Source organism: Mycteria americana, chromosome 17 (assembly GCF_035582795.1).
Source record: "Mycteria americana isolate JAX WOST 10 ecotype Jacksonville Zoo and Gardens chromosome 17, USCA_MyAme_1.0, whole genome shotgun sequence".
Taxonomy (NCBI): domain Eukaryota; kingdom Metazoa; phylum Chordata; class Aves; order Ciconiiformes; family Ciconiidae; genus Mycteria; species Mycteria americana.
The window spans coordinates 9,339,228-9,356,335 of record NC_134381.1 but is presented as its reverse complement, the minus strand read 5'-3'; the positions used below and the strand labels follow the sequence as shown (position 1 = coordinate 9,356,335).

General features: G+C 56.0%; 1 protein-coding gene across 1 annotated transcript in view; it reads left to right on the top strand.

Moving 5' to 3' along the window:
- The first annotated feature begins 273 nt into the window (after window positions 1-273).
- RALGDS (ral guanine nucleotide dissociation stimulator) overlaps window positions 274-17,108 on the top strand; it is a 62,677-nt gene continuing 45,842 nt past the window's right edge. Inside the window, exon 1 of the mRNA XM_075519308.1 lies at window positions 274-479. Within this exon, the coding sequence (XP_075375423.1) occupies window positions 459-479 (21 nt within the window). The 5' untranslated portion in view covers window positions 274-458. The remainder of the gene's footprint in view (window positions 480-17,108) is intronic.

The following is a 17,108-nucleotide window of genomic DNA, read 5'->3' as shown; positions in this document are numbered from 1 at the left end:
CAGCAGGCAGAGGCTGCATCCGGGGGGGTGCCCGCGGGTACCCCGCGGGCAGGTGCCTCCGTGTCCGCCCGCGGGGGCAGCCGTGCCCCCTGGGGCGCGGGCGTCCGCGTGTGCGCCCACGGGTGCGGGCGCCCCTGTTCCCCCGCCGCAGCCGTGCACCCACCGCAGCCGCTCGCCCGGGGCCGCGGGCGGCCAGGCCGGGCGGAGCCGGGCGCGGCCCCCTCCCTCCCGCCGGCGGCGCGCCCGCCCCCGCCCCGCGCGGTGCCGCCCCGCGCTCGGCTCTCCCGGCCGCGCTCCGCGCTGGCGGCGGCTCCCCGGGGGCGGCGGGGCCCCATGGCCGGCGCGGCGCGCCCCCGGCCGCCGGGCAGCGCGGAGGGGCGGTGAGCCCGGCCCCGCGGAGCCCCGGAGCGGGGGCCAGCGGCTCTCCCTGCGCGGCCGGCGGAGGCTATGCGCGGGGCATGATGATGATCGACACTCAGGTGAGTTGCGCGTTTCACCCGTCGGCTTTGTCTCCCCGCGGCACTTTCACGGTGCCCCCGGGCTCCGGCGCGCGGCTGCGGGGGCGGCCGGGCTCCGTCCCCTTCAGCACCGCGGCTAGAGCGGGGTCACGGCGGCACACGCGTGTCCGCGACGGGTGACTAATGCGTGTGCGGTGCCAGGGGGCGGGCGGGCTCTGTCGGCGATTTCCTGGGGGTCTGTAGCTGCAGGTGCCTGTCCCTTGCTGCCTGCTGGTGCAGGGGGACGCTGTACGTGCCAGCAGTCCAGACCTCCGGTCTGCAGCGTGAGCTTTGGCAGAGGAGAAACGGCAGCCTTTGCCGGGGGGGGGAAATCTTTTTTTTTTTTTTTACTTTCTATCTGTGTAATGGGTAAGTGCAGCCAGTGAAAGTGGGGATGAAGGATTTGGAACGAAAGCAAGACAGTTTGGGACAGGGTCTAGCTGCCAGTGCGATGCTGCAGCCCTTGCTGAGCTGTGTGGCTGCTGGCAGGCTGCGAAGCTGCTGCGTGCTGTGCCAGCAAGCCAGCGCTGCAGCTCCCCAGGCAGCGCTTAGGCCAAGTGGCACCAGGAGGTCCCTTGTCTCTGCCTGGTGTGTTTATGAGGCTAAATGAAGCTAAATTGAGCCGAGGTGGACAAAAGCTCTACACTCACAAACCCACTGGTACTTTTGGGGCAGGGGAGGATGAAGCAATGGCATGAAATTTGGGGGTCTCATCAGAATGTGGCTCTCTGTTTGCTGATGCTCCTCTGACTTTATACTTTCTATTCCCCTTCTCATGTTCTCCTCCAGACCCCAACCCTGGGAAGGGAAGGGGGGTCTGTGCTGCTGCCCTTGTGGGGGTGGTGGGAAGGTAACTGGGCAGCGATGACTCCTGGGAGCCCAAGAATGAATAAAGGGAAGGGCTGATGCTGTGATGGAAAAGTGGGCTGGGATCCATTTTTGGACTGGAAAATGTGCATACCAGAGCCGCCTCCTGCACCCAGTGGGTCCATTTGGTCTGGGCCTCATTTGCCTTGATCCAGCCCTATAAACGAAAGCTAAATTAGCTCTGTTGGGGGTAAGTGTGTGAGGCAGGAGCTAGTGGCAGCATGCACGCCTGCTGGATTGTGGCACGTCTCTTTGGAAAAGGGGATTGGCAACCAAAATACCGGGGTTTGGGTCCTGACCCTGCCAAGGGTCAAGAACAAGAGTACTCTGTCACCATGGCTGTGGACTGGGGAGAATAATCTTGCTGGAAGACCCAGAAAATTGTAGGTGTAAAGCTGTCTAGAAAAAGATGTCCAGAGCTCAGTCTCCCTTCCATGTTGGGGAATGCACGTTGCATTCCTATGGAGCGCTTTGTATTAAGGTCTCAACTTTAGCCTTCCTATCACTTTTTATACTTACCCCCATTTTATATATGAGTAAACTGAGGCACGTAGAGGTATTTGTTACAAGCCTAGGATCCTGCGTGGTGGGTGGTATGGTGGAGAGCACAGGCTAGAAGTCTTGATTCCTCCTGCGTGTCCTGCTTGAAGAGGATGAGCCACTCTGCTGTTTAAGGGGTGCAATTCATCGAAGCCCCGTCATTCGTGACTACCAGTTAAGAGGAATTTCCAGCTGCACCCGCAGCCGCACCCTGCCAGTTCTTAGGGCTGTACAGCTACATTTTTCATGCCTCATAAATGTTTCTCTCCCTGGTTGCTAAGGGAAAGACCCACACAAACAACTGGGAAAACTGAGTGCTGCAAAGTAAATAAGCTGAGCAAACAAGGAGATTTTTTTTCATCTCCGATCTAGTTGCTGCAGGTGTGTTGTTCAGGGTGTCACGACATGTGAAAGCAAAGCTTCATGTGCAAGGGTGAATTTCAGCCTTTAAAACTGAAACCTGAATGTGAGCTGGGTCAGAAGGTGGCTTCTACCCTGAACCAAGCTCCCAGAGCTGCAGACTTGTCCCCTCTCTCCCTTACTGGCTGTTTGGGCTGGAGAAGAGAGCAGATGGTGGACAAGCAGTCTTGGGGCTGGCTGAGGGCAGGACGCAGAGAGCCTGAGTGCAAGCAAGCAAGGCTGGAGCTGAATTTGTTTCTGTGTCTGTTAGCTGCTCTGAGGCAGAGAAGGGAGCTGTGTCTGAAGTGACTCCAATGGCTAGGAGTTAACTCTCGGTGGTGCTCTGCTGCGGGTAGGAGGGTGAGCTGGCAACAAGTGACAGCAAGCGAGAGTCCAGCTGGCAGCAGGGTCTGGGAGGAAGCGGGTGGAGAGATGCAAAGTCCCTCCTCAGCGTGGTTCAGCTGCTCCATCTGGAGCTCCCACTCATGCATGTGCGTATGTGCCCGCAGATAGGGCTGATCAGACGTGAACAGAGGATGCAGCCACTGCTGCAGGCTCCAGAGTAAATCTCTGGTCTGGGGTACTGTAACGATTGATTTGACATCCTGTAGCTCAGTGCAGTTTATCTTCTTTGGGGTCAGTTTGCTTTGAGATGACTCTTTATGTGAGGAAAGGAGGGGCTTTTCAGGACTCTGTTTATTCTGGGCATCTTTGGGATTGTGTTTTTCAGTTCCTCGCAGTGTTTTTCACTGTGCCATCCCTTACACGGTCCCTGGCTGCTGGACCTTGAGAAGCAGGGGTAATCTTAAAAGCAATCTGCACTATCCATCAACGCTGGTTTTGCTTCTCATACCTTTCCCATTGCTATAGCAACACATGTCTCACGGAGGATGCCAGCATGCTTTCCAGGCGGTGCATGCAGAGAAACTGCTTCACCTGCCGCGGAACTGCAATCGCTTGTGGAGCAGGGGTGGCTCACTGGCAACTACCCACAGCTGCTGGGGCTGGAGGTGCAGAGAAACTGCTCTTAGCTCCCTCAGGCTGACCCTGCTCTCCCAGGTGTCCCCACTACCTGGAGTTTCCCTGGGATATCAGGATGACAAAGTACACGTGGGAGTGCATGGTATTTAGTGCCAGAATCTGGGATTTCTCTCCAAAGGAGAAGCTTGGGATGGTGTCAGCTAAGGCTCAGTTGGTGTTATGGGCTGTTTGCGTTTTTCCCCCCTCCCCTTGCCTGTAGAGAGGCTGGAAGATGTGCTTCACCTGCAGGGTGCTGATGGAGGAAAGGGGTTGTTTGCCTGCTTTGCCAAGTGAGCTTGCTTCTTCCTCCATCTCCTTCACACATTGCAGTCACTAAAAGGGCTCTGGGACACACTCTTGTTCTGCTCTGCCTCCCCATCCTGCTGTCCTTTGCTCTTTCTTGCAAACCAGAGCCTGTCTCCCACCGTACAGCTGCGGGTGGCCATCAGGACTGCTGTAGGGTTGCCTTCCCGCTCCAGTGATGCTTGCTGCTGCCTCCGTGCCTGGTGTGGTGCTGGTTGGAGATGCATTTTGCATGCTGTTGTGATCGGTTCAAGCTGTGTAAGCCTGTGAATATCTTGTGTGGGCAGGCCACGGGCTGTCCGGCTGCTCGGGGCCGAGTGGGGCTGTGCAGCAGATGGCACTGTTGTTTTCCCTATAAGTTATTGGCTTGGGTTTTGCCTTCATCAGTGCTGAGAAGGGTCAGTGGTGACGGGAGCCGGGACATGGCAGGCGCCTGGCTCTCTTGGAAAGCGGTGGGCACACCAAGCTGGGCTCCGCTGCGGGGAGCAGATCTTCTCGGCGGAGCTTGGTGTTTGCGTCTTATTCACCGAGGAGGAGCTGTGTTTGGCTTCTTGGTGATGAGTAATATGAGCCAGCTCCATCCTTGGAGACCTGATATCCAATCCCAAAGCCACCGTGGGCCTGCTGTGAGACCTCAGCAAGGCCATGTCAATCACTGTGTCCCTCCTATGAAAAGAAAGCCCTGATCCACAGCTCCCTTTTGTGCTTGTTCCCACTGTCACCAGTCAACCCATCCCCCAGCTTTCCCTAGCGCTCCGTAAACAACAGGCAAACGCGTGACCTTTCCATCAGTAGTGGCTGGGAGAGGTGCCTTTGCTGCTTTCCAGGCTGCCACATCTGTGCTGTTAGTGTTAGTATAGTAGTATTTAAACACGTCCATGGGGCAGCGTGGTTGAACGTGCTCTGTTGCTGCCCCAGTGGCTGGAGCAGTGCTGGGCGTTCAGGAGTGGCCGTGGCAGCTGCTGGCAGGCAGCTGTTTGGGTGCTGAGCTGTCTCCCAAATATCCAGTTTGCTCTGCCTGGGGTCAGCCCCCGGCTGCTGCGGGATCTCCTGGCAGCGGCAGAGCCTCCAGATGTTAGCAGGTTTCCCTGCTGGGACTGCCTGAGTCCAGCCTGCGTGACCCATAGTGAGGGTTCACCCATCTGTTTTCCTTGGGGATTTGCATTTTAAATGACTTGATTTCTTGGAGCCCTTTTGGCTCCCAAGTCACCCTGGGTGCGCCTGCGCATTTGCCCTTGGCCCACTGCCCCTTGCCGCCTAGCGCTCTTGGAGCGGGCTCTCTGCGGGGTATCTCTGCGGATATTCGCTGTCTCCACTGATATTCCCCTACGTTGCAAGTTTTGGCCGTGGGTCAAAGACAATGTTTGTAGACATGAGCTGACGTCAAAGGCGGCTTGGTGGTGGCGTGCCAGGGGATCACAGAGTTCCCGCTCCCTCGAGGCCCAGGAGCGCAGCGGAAGTTCATCCTCTGCAAAGATTGATTTACAGCCCCCCGGTGCTCCTTGGTTCGCTTGAGCTGTGCTCCAGCGTGGCCCCATGGGCTCCTGCCCTCCTGCGCTTGGGGCTGCTGAACTTCGTCTGCTCCCTGGAGTAGGTGTAGCTGCAATACAGTGTCCTTCACCACCCTGCCTGGAGAAAGATTTCAAAGACAGGGGAAGGAAGGAAAGAGGCAGGGCAAGGGGGCCGGGGGGGAAGGAAGGCACGCAGCAGTGCCCCGATGGGTCACTCGCCTGCTGCAGCTCAGAGAGGGTGGAGAAGCCCTTCCTTGGTCTGTCCTGCTTCTGCGTAGGATCTGGAGAAAATCAGAGAGGCTTTAGATATGGTGCCAGAGCTCTGGGATGTCACGGCATCCCAGATAAGGCTCCACACTGCCCTGTAGGGTCTAAAAAAGAAAGGGAGGAGGGGGGAGAGAAAATGAGTGGAGTGTGGTGTAGATATTGACTGCTGTAGGCTGACCAATGCTGTTAGGAGGGATCATTTGTGTGACTGGAGAAGCACTCCTGGCATTATCAGAGGAGAGGATGTGCAGCTGGGGTGCAGGTTGCTGGCACAGCGTAGAGGCAATGCTCTGCCCGGGATTCACGATGTGGCCATGTGAACCTCCCTGAAGGCACGTGCTGGCTGATATTACCATGAAAGCTGTGTCTGGCTTGCACCCTCACGGGTTTCTCAGGACATCCGCTGTTCCTTTTTATCTTTCCTCCTCCATACGGTCCCAATCTGTTTCCCACTCCCTTGCTATAAACGCCCTGCCTGGCCTGAAGGCAGGAAGCAAACACTGCGAAGGCCATGTTCAGCGCCAAAGGAGCCTGCTGGCTCCATGCGGGCCGTCGGCACGGGATGGGGAGGTCGGGGTCATTTCACAAGGCAGCCCGTAGGCCCCTTTGAAATCTTTGGCAGCCACCCTGCCCTGCTCTTTTGGCCCCACTGCCTCCCTCTCACAGCGGATTTCTCACTGTGTGTTTCCTGCCCATCCTGCTCGGTGCTGCGTCCCATGCGGTCTCGGCTCTTCGCCTCCCTGGGGAGGAGACGCCACCGGCGTGAAAAACAGTGACAGGCGGCTGGGGTGGCACAGCAAGGTCCAGGGCAGGCGGAAACACCCTGGTCAGGGTGGCTGCTGCTGTGTGCCCTGCTCTGAATTACGGGGAACAGGAATACGGCCAGCCCTTGGCTGCTTTCTAGCCCCTCTCCAAGGAGGCTGGGCAGCCCCAGGGGGAGGGTCAGCGGTCAGGTCTGCTGGGAGGGGATGGAGAAGTCTTCCCGTGGCAGTGGTGGTCGAGGCGTGCAAAAGCATTGGCTGTGCAGACCTGGAAAACCACTGCTGCCTGAGCTGTGGGGTGTCTGCAGGGCAGATCTGGTGGGTGCACACCAGGAGAGGGCAGCTGGTCCAGGACAGGAGCAGCTGAGGGATGTGGCTGAGCTCTGCCTGTGTGGAGGCCGAGGAGCAGGGCAGTGTCCTTTCTTCGAGTGGCTTTTTCTCCGGGAAAAGTCCCACATTAGCTGCCTCGTGCCCGGAAGACCAAGGGGAGTACAGGTCTCCTCCTCATACAAATGCTCAGGGCTCGCGGTTGTTTAAGGGACCTGTTTTGCTTGGCAGAGGTTGAAAGTCCCAGCAGGCTTCAAACCCTCCCGTTCAGCATTTCCATGGTGACAGGCAGGCGCTTCTGGTGGCTGTGCTGTCCTTGGTGGCACCAAAATAACGAGGCTGGTGCAAGCGCGGTGCCTCAGTGCGGTGGGTTTGCAAGCCAGAGCCTGTGGCCCCGCAGCCTTGTCCCAGTATGGGGGAACTGGACATGCTCCTTCCCCAGTGCTCATGGAGGGCAGTTTATTTTGCCCCCAGCGGGATAAGCACTAAAAGGAGGAAGGGTTTTGTTTAGGAGAGCTGTGCCCGGCCTCCTGCTCCATCACTGCACGTGGCACTGATGGTGTCCCCTGACAAAGAGCCTGTCCTGTGCCTCTGCATTCATAACCCATCATGGAAAATATTAGGCCTGGCAATTTGCAATGCTGTGTGAATAACTAATTAAAGGGAAGGGAAGGGGAGATGACTGATAAATGCTTCCACGGTCTGGGGAAGGTGCATTTCTGCTGGTGGAAAGGCATTTATCTCCCTCCTGCTGCAGCACAGACCCTCCTCCTCAGGCTAACTGCTGCAGATATCCTGACCATGCCATTTGGAGGGGATCTGGACCTGAATGGCTTTTAGTCAGACGAGGCATCAGCCAGGCATCTTGTATCTTGCGCGGTGGCACAGCCCCTCCTGTGGTACTTGGTGGGAGGTCTGGCCACAGTACCCACGGCTGCTCCGGCCTCCATCCTAGCGTGTGGCTCAGCACTGTTTCCTCGGAGCTCGCTGGGGCGTGGAGGCTTCTTGCCCTCGTATGGAAATGCAGCGTGGCTCTGGGGTATCTGGGGCTAGGTGTGAAATTGGGATTTTACATCTTCTGCAAGCTTGATTCCACCACCCCACCCCCCACTGGCTGTCGTTGCAAACTAGGGGGAGGGATGCAATCTTTAAACATTTTGCAAATAGAAGTATTCTGAAATATATCCTTTCTCCTTAGGAAGTGGCAATGAAATTCACATTCTTCCATGAAATGTTTCTGTATTTTGGCCAAAGCAGTGCATCTTTTGCTGGGAAACATCTATAAGTACTACCACAGCGATGATAATTAGGAAGAGATTGAAGTGCAGTTATATTTGTCAGTATTTCAGGGGCCAAGTCCTGCAAGTTCGCACATGTGGGCACCATTTTCCTGTGCAAGGCCTCCTAGCTTGTTTGCACTCTGGCCAGTGACCTGCAGCCGAAGCACGTGTTTCTTGGTAGGATCCAACATGTTTTTGTGGGGGCCACCACCGACACTGCACCAGCCACTGCGGGTGTTGCAGCCCCGCTTTTGGGGAATTCATCCAGCACCTAATCGGAGCTGGGCGTTGCGCTGGGTGGCTCTAACTGCTTATACAACTCCCCTTTGCACTGTTCCCAGTGCTGCTTGAAAGGGTGTTTAGTTAATAGGATTATAAAGCTTTCCTGTTGTTAGGCAACCGAAATCAATGGTGGGCCTCCAGGGCTGAGTTTCATCCAATTTACAGCGCAATCACTAGACCCGGCTGTGCTGGGTGTGCGGCGAGGGATGGGTACGGTGCTGGAGGGAGGACGGACCACCTCCTGCCCTGTGTGCCACTCCAGCGGGGCCTCCTGCAAATGCAGAGGATGCTCTCTGCCTGCCGGCACCGACCGCGTGTTTCTCTGGCTGCGAGGGTCCTCCTTGGTGCAGCGCCTGGGACCATGCGGGCAGTCAGGATGCTGACGCAGCCCCGTGGCACTGCCTGCATGTCCCAAAGCACTGGCTGGTGTTCCCTAGCTTCCGTGGCTGGTGCGGGCAACCCAGGCATTTTCCCTTTCTCCAGCCAAAAGTGGAGGCTTGGACTAAAAGCTGAGAGCAGGCATCGCTCTGCAATGCCTGAGGGGGCTTCGCCCTCCTCTCTGCTGTAAGAAAGCACCTGGAGACAGCAGGTTGGTAGGATGGCTCATTAATCTGTGCAATGCCAAGTGAGCGCACAACTTGCTGTCCCCAAAATGCAGCGGGCTCCAGCCCCCGAGGGGCTGCAGAGCTGGCAGGGGATGGGGCTGGGGGGGTGCAGCCCCCTCCGTGGCAGGCTGCACATCTGTGCTGCACGGGGCCAGGCCTGGGAAAGCTGAGATCCAGCCACAGCCCTCGGGGAGGTCAGGGAAGGGCCTCTCTGCTCTCTGGACTGTGTCCACCGAAGCTGGCAGCCTTGGGGTTTGGTCAGTCCCGCCCTGCTGTGTCCTCGACCCCCTCGCCCTCCTGCAAGGGGGGTCCAGGCTGAAATGCCTCTCCCTCTCTGACCCGGGGCCATGCCTCTTGGGAGAGGTCTGCAAAAGGCGTTGGCTCCCCTTGCAGCCGAGCAAGCAATGTCAAGCCCTTCACTGTCGTAACGGGAGGGTGGGGAGCAGCTGAACGGGACCCCTGAAAGAAACTCCCAGGAAAGTCAACCTGCTTCAGGAATCTGGCCGTGCAACAAGTCTTTCCCATCCCCCTGGCTAACACAAGCTGGCAGAGAGGGGACTGCACATGGTGGAAACTTCTTTAAACCCCCTAGCCTGCAAAGCAAGCGTGAAGAGGGAAGAACGGGAGAACCTTTGGCTTAGTGCGTAGGGCTGGAAACCTCCGAGCTGCCACAGCCATGTCTCTTATCTCTCTGAGCCCACAGTTCATTGTCTGCCAAGTGACACAAAGCAGTGATGTGGATCTGCAGATAACCTCTTGGCCATGTGTTACGTAGGGTAAAGTATGCATGAGGAGCTGAGATGGTTTTAGACTCCACAGCACGGCGTCCTGCAGGCAAGAGCGGGCTCCAGGGGTGGGGGGACAAGAACCTCCTCCTTTGGTTTTGTTTAAGCTTCAGCTAAGCCCTGGAAAATATGCTGAAGGGAACAACACTGCCCAGTGCTGGAGGCTCGGCCAAATGGGTGAATTAGTGGATGCTCTGTCTCTGGCGAGTGCTCCAGGTACTGATGCTATACATCACATCTGTGTGCCCCCTGTTTGCATGCAGGCCTGGATGCGTGCAGACGTGTGCCCGGAGAGATGCCCTGGCCTTGCTGCCAGCCTGGTCTCTCACCGCAGACAGCTGCTGCTCTGGCCTGGTGGGCAGGTGGAATAAACCTTTGCAGAGAAATTATAATAGGTAACAGCAGGGATTGTCATGGCTTGCCGGTACCCTCAGCTCTCCGTTTCCCCCAGCACCTTTCTCTTCTCCAGCGAAGATTTTGTTTGCAGCGGGAAGTGCCTGGTCGTGCTGCTGGGCCGGCGTGGGGACAGCTGAGCTCTGCTGTGCCTACCTGAGTCCCAGCGAGATGGCTGGCTGCACTGCCAGGGCACAGTCTGGAGCTGGCCCTGGAGGAGCCAGGGTGTGCTGACGTTTGGGAGCTTATTCTTGGCCCTGGTCTTTCTTAATGCTGGAGTGCTGTGGGCTCCCTGACGGGAAGATGTTCTGTGAGATGATGGGGCTTTTCCTCGCATTTGGAGCTGGCAGGGAACAGCTGTGATGAGCACGTGGCAGTTTGTGGCATCCTCCCACACTAGTACCTCTGCAGCCCCCAGCTCCTAAGCCTGCCGTGTATCCCCAGCCTGGGAAGTTGGGCACCCGTGCGTGAATACAGTCATCCCAGCAATATACGCCCAAAACACATGCAGGCCTTGTGCCGGGGATTTCCCTGCCTGAGAGCTGCATCCAGGTCACTCTGGCAGCACTGAGTGGCTGCACATGGGATGGGGAGACTGGGGGGATGTTGTTAAATGGGCTCAGTCTAGCAGAAAACTGGGATTAGTTTTGGGGTGAATGAGGAAGGGATGGTGGGGACAGCTATGAACTGCAGGGAGTTATATGGTGACCGTCCTCCTTGCCCTCCAGCAGCGTGGTGGTACGGGGTGCTGATGCCACTTGGGGCAGGAGGGAATGGGGAGCTGCTCCGTGACATCTGCCTGGGGATGGGGTCCTTCCTCTGCCTGCACAATGGCTGGTGGCATCGTGGCTAGAGCAGTGGGTACCCCTCCTTGAGCAGCTCTGCCCACCCTGGGCTCCCCAGCTGTGTGCACCTGGGGGCTGCTGCATTGGTGCCCCCAGCCTGGGCTCTGCCCCTCTCTCCAGGGGGAGGGCGGTTATGGAAACTCAATGGACTGTTGCCATGACAGCCTCGAGCTCGGCTGCCTCCCGATGCCGTACCCACCGTGACAGCTCAATATTACCAGCTCCCGTGGGACTGATTTCAACGGGATGAAGTGCTTTCAGCACGGGACGAGGCAGCTGGATCGCAAGCAGCAGAGCCCTTTTATCCTGCCGATGCAGGGAAACGGTCTCAGAAGCAGAAAGGAGGCATGTGGGTACCTGACAGCCCCTTTCCGATGGGGGAGAGGTGGTCCTCGGTCTCGTTTGCATCCTCTCGCAGCCCCATCAGCTGCACCTCTGGTCTCCGTTGCTGCAGTGACCGTCTCCATGGAGACCGGTCCAGCACAGCCGCATCACTGGGACCACGGAAGGGGAGGCCATGGGGAAGCGTCCCCATCCCCTCCCCATGGGGACATGATGGCTCCCAGGATGTACTCTCAGCCCCCAGGGGAACGTGAAAATTGAAATCCCTCAAGTGGCAAATGTGTGGAGGAATCCCAAGAAAACTAATTGGTTTTTCCCCCCACTCCCCTTTAATGCTTGTTGGCTTTCGCTTTGCATTGGTAATTGCTGCTCTGCACCTATTAAAAGGCCGTCTCATGCTTTGCTCAGGCTTGATTGCAAATTAATTTTGCGTACGTATCTATTCTGGGGAGCACAGGAATTTATTCGGCTCAGGGTGCTGAATGCCAGATGGGCTTTCCAGAGGTGTGAGGTGTGGCACAGGCTGTGGCCATTATCAGGAGTAACTTTGAGGGAACAAGGGCGGCTTCTGCAAATAAATGCCTAAAAACAAGGGTGCAGATACAAATCAATGGGATTTGTTCTTATAACTCATTTGAGACAAGCCAGATGGATTTCAAATGGGATATACAGAAGCACCCATGAGCTTAGATAGATTGTCACTGAGAAATAGGTATCCTACCTGCTCAGGTCTCCTGGAAGTCTCACTAGGCACCCACCTTCATGTCTGCGCCTCTATCTGCCTCTCTAAATCTACCCGTAGGCTTTTTGTAAATGCCACATTTCTTCAGAGGGATGCTATCAGGTTGGGATTTCTGTGTTTTTGAAAGCAGATTTCCTCTTTCTGTTACTGATAAGTATGAAAGGGGAAGAGCTGTTGGGGTTTTCCATTTGCCTTTCACTCATCATGCTGCTTTGTTTCCTCTTTGCCTTTCTATCAGCCTCACACAGTGAAAATAAACCAGTCGGGTTTGTGTCATTTCTCTCAAGTACAGCACTCTCGTGCATGTCCAGGATGCAGTGATGTTTGGGCTTCTGGACAATACATGGAGTTGCAATTTCCTTTGAAAAACAAACTCGCCATTGTTATTTCTGTGGAATTTCTTTAATTTTGTGGAAGTCTTTGATGCTTGACTGCATCAAGCATTGGAGTCAGCCTTCCTTAGGTGGGCCTTTGTCCTTGTGAATCACTTGGCGTAAGGAATGACCAGCGTGGTGAGAGAGGTTGGTCACCGGTTCTTGAAGCATTCTGAATGTTTACACCGTTGCAGCTATGCTGGATACTAAGATCCTCCTATGCATGAGTTTGTCACTGGAACCTGCGTCCACCTATGCAGAGATTCAGTTGTGGTCCATCACGGTGTGCCCAAAACAATGTGCTTGCAGAGGCTGTTCAGACCTTAAGGAATGGATGCACTTCCCAGTGTGGGAGTTGGTCTCTCCCTGGGGCAGCAGTAGAGCAGTTGGGAGCAGGATGCATCCGGTGTAGGGATCACAGTTTATTTGCCCTGCAGTTGGCTCTGTTCCTGCCAAGACTGTTACTGGAAAACAGTGTTTTTCCAGTAATGGTTGCTAAGCAGTGAGGTCTCATGATGGGCTTTATCTGCTCAGCTGGATCGGCAGGAAACAATAAAGCTCCAGTGCAAAATGAAATGGGGAAGAATCAGTGGCTGTGCTGGGGCTTCCCCGTCTGCCAGAAGTGGCCACTGGGGTAAGGTGATACCAGGGGGAGATTTCTCCTCTGCCTCTTGCAGGGCTTCCCCATTCCTTGGGCTGGCACACGCTGCGTTGGGCTCCAGCAGTGAGTTAGTCCTGTGCTCGTGGGGATGGCGTTTCTGTTATTGATGCAGCGGTACGTTTAAGGTGCTCGGCTGCTGTTCCCGGAGGATCTGGGATTGTAGCACGGTTTCCACTCATGCCAGCCAGACTGGAGGAGGAGTAGGATGAGGCTGTCATTCAAAAATCTGCGTAGGATTGTCCTGTCTGGGCTGGTTTGATGCTGGGGAGTCTTTGCCTTCCGCTGAAAATCTCCCAATGGGAAATTGTTCAAAACCACTTCACCGCTTTCTGTTGAAGGACCGTTAAGTTCCCCAGTGACTTATGCAGGTGTCTGGGGAGACTGGTGGGTGGAACATGCACAAGCTGGCCCCTGGTGAGGAGGGGAAGATGCTGTCTGGAACTGTGCGAATGCCCGTGACATCTGCCTGGTTACCTTTGGCCAAAGCCTTCCATGCACAGCAGCTCTCATGTCCCGTCACCCCCGTCCACTGCATCCCGTTGCTGTTGGTTTGAGACATTCTCCAGAGTGGCTGTTCTTTTGTCCAACCTCTTCTGCTGCTGCTGTGCTTGGCACCTCTCCTGGGACTCCGCACTTGTAGTTTTGCTTTCCTTTGCAGTCTGCCTGTGTGGTTTGTGACTTTTCCAGAAGGGTTATCCCTTTGGCATCTTTACGGCTCCTGGTGGGCTCAGGGGACCAGCAGAGCAGACTGAGCCCCTGCTAGAAGCATGTGCTCTGGGGTAGCAACCTCTGTTGTCTCTCCTTTGCTGCTACCGTGAGGTCTGGAGGAGACCCGCAGACCCAGGCACCAGCAGATGATGGGACTCCTACACCTCCACACCACCTTTGCAGAGACTCCTGTTCCCATGGGAAAGTGATAAGTGGTGATAAGTGGTGATAAGTGGGTTCCTGAGGATGTAGCCCTTGGAGACTTTGGCACTTGAGTGTGAAATCTGTGTCCTTCTCAGGATGTTAGTGCGGTCACTTAGACCCATTGGAAGGCGCAATCCTGGCTGGCCAAGCCCAGTTTGTTACTGGAAAGTTGTTATTGGAAAGCTGTGCTCTGCCAACCTGTTGTTGAGGGGAGGTGAGTAACTTGAGCTGGGGCTGAAGCACAGGTTTGAATCACCTTTCCTGGAACCAGAGCTGTGGGTACTGCCCGTGCTGGGGGCACATTTCATTGCCGATGACAGCAGTGTGAAACGTAGGACTGTCCTCCATGGGAGTGCACGTTGTATTGAGTCACCAAGACATCACGTATGTAGAGAGGCAGTGACTGGCCATGCCAGGGTGTTTCCTGGGCTGTGGCACTACGTCTCTGCCATGAAAAGAGCCAGACAGTTGCCAAAATGCTGTTAGCCAGAAGCTGGGAGGTGGTCTTGGAAATATTGCTTTTTCTATGCATTGTAGCTGTGATCTCCCATCTCTCCTCCCCTGAGAGGCCATTCCTGGGGCTGCTGCAGTGCTGGCCTCTGCATCCTGTGCTGCTGCTCATCTCGGCCATATGGTGGTTGAAACTTCTATCTATCTATCTAATTTCCAGTTAAAACTTATTTCTGGTGGGTTTATCCCTATCTGGTCTTGTTCCAGGCTTCTCCATTAGCTCCCATTCGTGCAGCATGTAAGCACTGGTTTTCTCATCCTTGCATTTCTCCCGGGAACAACGGGCTGGACCCCACTCCAGTCCCACGCTCTGCCCCAGCGTGCTGGGAAGGTGCCCAGCTCTGACTGCGAGCAGCACGAAGGGTCCATGTGTCTGAGACCCGTCTAACCCCAGCGTCTTGGCCGCCTCTGGCTCCTGTGTGAATGACTCAGCCCAGCCGGGGAGGCCAGGAGGGAGCGGGGCCGGCGCTGGCTGGGTGCTGAGCGGGGCTCGCCAAGCCCAGCTTACCTAACGCTGCAGGAATGCCCGGCTCAGCAGGGCTCCTCGGCACTGCTCTGAAACCCAGGCGTGCTGCAAGCCAGGCCTGTGGCCTCGGGCAGCAGCTGAGTTTGGGAAAGCCGGGACAGGGCTGCACTGTCCCAGACCTTTGCCCTGCATGCAGCAAGGGGCAGCCCCAAAGCGGGACCCACTGCTGCCTGCAGTCATGGGAAACCACCCAAACTGCCTGCCTGGAGCGGGGTCTGCTCACCCTATTTATGTCATCCCTGCTGGGCCCAGCAAGAAGGGCAGCCGTAAGGACGTAAACGCCTGTTTGTCTGAGGACAATGGGGACTTTTTACTGACTTGGCCCCGACTTTTCGCATGGCCCCTCTGTTGGGTACTTAGCTGGCCCCAGTGACTGCCCTTGCTGAGTGCGACTCAATGAACCCACCAAACTGCTTCTCTCCTCCACTGCTGCCCTCCCTGGAGAGATACACCCTGGGTGTTTCACCCAGTTATTAAGCCTGCTCTCTGCAGCTGATGAGGGTGAGAAGATGGCCCATGGACTTGGCCCCAGGTTTACTCTTGTTTGTGAGAGCAATAACGTCTGTGCGATACGTGTGTGCAGGTGGTGCACACGTTGCTCCATGTCGACTCTCTCATCCTACTGCTACTGTTGGTGCAAATTCTGCAGGAAGATGCTCTTTGTAGCAAAACCACCCCATTTTGTGCCATACTCCCTTTAGCAAAACTCTGTTTTGGAGTTCCAGGCACTCTGGTGGAAAAGGCAGCCGGTGCCTTGCTCACCTGGGCAAAACTTTCCACACAGAATTGACCTGCAAGCAAAATGATGGCCAATATTCACTGTCTTTTAGTGCCACGTGGCATTTTCAGTGCCATAAGGTTCTCAAGCACACTCTGGATGTGAATTATTTAAGCCTCGCTGTGGTCCTTGGAGTACAGGAAGGCATTGAGCTGAAACTGCCTCCGACAATGGAAAGCAGGGATGGAAGAAGAGAAGGAAAGAAAAGGGGAGGCTCCAGCTCAGATCATTCATGCTCTCGGTCTCACACCCTCTCATCCTTCCAGCTCTGCTTGTTGGCCTGCCACGACAGCCAGAGGGAAATGCTGTAGCTGCTGCAGACACAGTTTGATCATAATCAGAAAGCAACAGCAGGCAGGACCTGTTGTGTCTCTGAGACAATGCACGGGGTTTGCGAGTGCCATGCATGTAGATGAGGCTGAAAACCTCACACCAGTGCAAAGCAGCAGCCAGAGCCAGCACCGAGATTGCCCTGAAAGAAAGGAGAGGCTGGGGGAAGGCAGCGTGCCGTGGCATGCTTGCAAAGGGCTGCTTCACCGACCTCGGGAACATCGCCGGCTACACACACACACACACACACACACGCGCACACAGGCGCACTTGCTCACACACGCGCGCACACAGCCTCTTGGTGCAGCTCCTCGCAGCTCTTTGATTTGCAAGGAAGGAAATAAGACCTCTTAGAGCAGCAGAAGCAGCAGCTGTTGGCAAGATGTGCTGACAAAATTGAGCAGGGAGAGATCTCCAATCTGTTTCGCTGCCTGGGCTGGACCTGCTCCTGGAAGAGGAGTGGCGGAGGAGAGAGAGAAGAATGAGCAGCCCCTCCATCCCCGGGAAGATGGAGGCAAAACCTTTGTTCAACGTGCAGAAGGCTCTGGTGCAGCCTGTGCAGATGTGCATGTTGGATATCCCCCTGAGCGTGCAGGATGATGATGTAAGTAGAAGGCAAGCGAGCCGCCAGCCCGTTTTCGGCTCCAGGGACGGGGTGGGTGTGCAAGGGGCAGAGAGGTGCCGTGACCCCACCCCGGCGCTATCCGGGGGTGGTGAACTTCTGGCAAAGTGAAAGATGCCAAGAGCTGGCACCGCCTCCAGATGTGACTGTTTCCTCTCTGAAGTGGTGTATTTTGAGGCAGACCATGTCTTGCACTTGCCAAATCCAGGGCACCAAAATGAAAGGAGGAGTTTGGGAGGGAGGGGAAGCCTTTCTAGATGGAAAAAAGACTTGTGTTGTTGCTCAGTGCAAAAGGGAGTGTTTGCTGTGTGTGTCCTGGCTCTGCCACCCTGGGGCGGCTGATGGGTGTGCAAACCTGGGAGGTAGTGAGCGGCTGCAGAGCTCGACTCTGCCCTCACACCCCTTGGTGGCTGCCCTGCCCGGTCTTGCTGTCTGTGTGGGCATCGGTCCTGCCCTCTCGCTCTGCTGCTGTGCTGCAGCTGCAACCAAGTGCAGGGTTTGGTCCACGATGCAAAAATTGGCGTTGGTTGCAGCATTGAGGCAGAGGTTTCCTGATGTGCTCGGGTCAGGGGATTCCTGGTGAGGGCTCCTCTTGTCACCTTAACTCTGCTCCTTGCAGAAATACACCA